We start from the raw sequence: 2,588 nt of genomic DNA on the forward strand, positions 1-2,588 counted from the left end.
AGGATGCCAGTCAATAAAGCACACATATTCCTTTTTGCTTGAGTGCTGAAAGTTCATTCGGATACTACTAGTAATTACAAAAGTATATATCTTATACAGAATAAATGTAGGTATTCAAAGGTTTTTGTTCCTGCAGTGTTTGAAGCAAATTCTACCTGTAATTTGATCTTCTGCTGTCTGTGTTATTTCTGTCGCAAAGTGACGTCAATGGAACCGCTGGGTAAAGTTCTGAAAATAAATACTAACTGATCAGTCGCGCTTAAAGATTGTGGAAAAGTCCCATACATGTAACAGTAGTGAAAAGGTAAAGTATATCAAAACTAAGTTTTAATTCTGATAAATGACATGATTATAATGATATCATCCAAATTCTGAACTCTTTCACCAACTGGTCTTGGTCATAGTTTGGTTCTCAATAAGAAGTATTAATTACATAAATTTGCAAAAGTTAATTGGTTATACTGGAATTAACCACTGTAATTTAAAATTAATTTCAAAAGAATTCATACCATTAATATCATTCAAGGCAATGTTCATGACTATCCTGTTTGTTCATATTCTTTTTGTCCGAACATAGCGTTACAGACCGTCTATAACAAGAGATCTTCGTGTTTACCATTTTAATAATAATCTTTAGATATTCCGTCTTTGCATATTGCAGAGTTATCTTCTCTTGGGAGCAGGTATTGATTGTTACGTCATTGGTTTGTGAGAGAAAATTACGTCGTTTTCTCAGACATTGATGACGTTACTCTCACAAACAAGTGACTTAACAATCAATACCTCCTCCAAAGAGAAGATAACTCTGCAATACGCAAAGACGGAATATGTAAGACTAACCTTTTCGTTTCTTTCTCTTTAGTTTATTTTATCTCTTTTATTAAGTCATGTAACAAGTAATTGCACCTAATTTCATATAACGGTGTATGACAATATTCTTTAAAGGTGACGTCATCGTTAATCACTTAACTATAAAAGTAAGTAAAGTGTAATAGGGGGAACTTTTTTTATGAAATATCCACAATAGAGAGCGTAAAGAATATAATTTGATATGTAAAATTTGAGAAAAATACCTCCAGTTATTTATAAGAAATATTCATGATTGTCAGCCAACTTGATTTTTCAATCAGTCCCAAAATTGTATGTACACAACAAAGGACACGGGGCACCGTCATCCTGGAAGAAATAGTTGCTTCCATAGCCTAGCAGATGTGCTGATGGTACCGGTCTGTTTTCTAAAATGTCAATGTATTTGGTTTTATTCAGATTTCCTTTTAAAGGAGTGAGGTATCCAGTCCCTCGGTAGGACATTGCACCCCAAACTGTCACACCGCCACCACCAAACTTAACTGTAGGCACTACACAGTCTTGCCGCAACTGTTCATTTGCCCTTCTTCTCACATACGTCCTGCCATCTGTTTGAAAAATTGTGAACCTAGACTCATCAGTCCATAAAACATAAACTGTCCACCAATGTCCAATTTGCATGGTTCTGTGCAAATGTCAATCTTTTCCGATGATGGGTAGCAGTCAAAAGTGGTTTTTTTGACAGCAACACAACCTTTCAATCCCGCATTGTGTAATCGTCTCCTCACTGTGGTATTCGACGCTACCACACCGTTTTGGATCCACTCCGTTCGAAGCTCAGGAACGCTATCCTTGCGATTACTGAGGCTGGTCCGGAATATTAATCTATCATCCCGAGGGTTAGAAATCCGTGGCCGGCCAGAACGTTCTCGATCTTCATAGTTCCCGGTATCTTGGAACCGTTTAATGGCCCTGTACACGTTCTGACTGCAACAAAAGGGAAACAGTAACACAACTATAGACAGGTTCTGGATAAGAAAAGTTTGCAAATGATTAAAATCTGGCAGGAAAACATTCACTTACCTGCTGGTTTCAAGAATTCTTGAAGTTTGGACGGCAGCAGCACCATTGCGATGGTAAAAAACACACTGGAATCGTTCTTCTCTTGTCATTCGCTGCATTTCTTCTCATAAGTATTTGCAAATTGATTGAATACTACAACTATACTAAAAAGATAACAAATAATCAATTAATGGTGAATAGTGATGTATTTTGTCATTTCAAATTAAATTAAAATTAAATACCGTGTACATTTAAGTAAATCTAACAATTCTCAAGCATCTGATAGATTTATATAAAATGTGAAATAACAGAATTGTTTGACAAAACCCTTTTTGTGAATCAATTTGGATAATCAATGATTGCAAATCATCTTAATCACATTATCACCCTTTTCATTAATAGAAAAACATTTAAAGATAATTATTTTTTCCAATAGTTTTGTCAAAGATAATTTATCAGAAAAATTTAAAATATTTAACAGAACTTTTGGAGGGCAGTGTATATTGAAGTAACAGGTATGTGTAGGTTTCTTCAGTACAGCTAATATCTGAATCAGCGCCAACAGAACGCGCCTTATTAACACATGTCTCATAATGCATTGTTGCATTTTTATCTTATCAAATATGTAAATTTGTATGAAATAAATATATTTGCAGTTTATCATAACCTTTGTGATTCAACTGTCATGTCAATGTTATAAATCATCACGAATTTAACTT

General features: G+C 34.5%; 1 protein-coding gene across 1 annotated transcript; it reads right to left on the bottom strand.

Annotated features, from left to right (window-relative positions):
- Positions 1-1,397: 1,397 nt before the first annotated feature.
- Positions 1,398-1,988, bottom strand: LOC110461608. Its single transcript, XM_021515147.1, has 2 exons — positions 1,891-1,988; positions 1,398-1,794 (listed from the first exon to the last, which is right to left on the bottom strand). Exons 1-2 carry the CDS (start codon positions 1,986-1,988, stop codon positions 1,398-1,400), a joined length of 495 nt encoding a protein of 164 aa, XP_021370822.1.
- Positions 1,989-2,588: the final 600 nt, after the last annotated feature.

The sequence above is a fragment of the Mizuhopecten yessoensis genome, unplaced genomic scaffold (genome assembly GCF_002113885.1).
Source record: "Mizuhopecten yessoensis strain PY_sf001 unplaced genomic scaffold, ASM211388v2 scaffold10641, whole genome shotgun sequence".
Taxonomy (NCBI): Eukaryota; Metazoa; Mollusca; class Bivalvia; order Pectinida; family Pectinidae; genus Mizuhopecten; species Mizuhopecten yessoensis.

Coding starts and splice junctions, on each gene's coding strand:
- LOC110461608 (XM_021515147.1), bottom strand. CDS start 1,988: ATGCAGCGAATGACAAGAGAAGAACGATTCCAGTGTGTTTTTTACCAT. Junction 1,795..1,890: donor AGAATTCTTGAAACCAGCAG/GTAAGTGAATGT, acceptor CTTTTGTTGCAG/TCAGAACGTGTACAGGGCCA.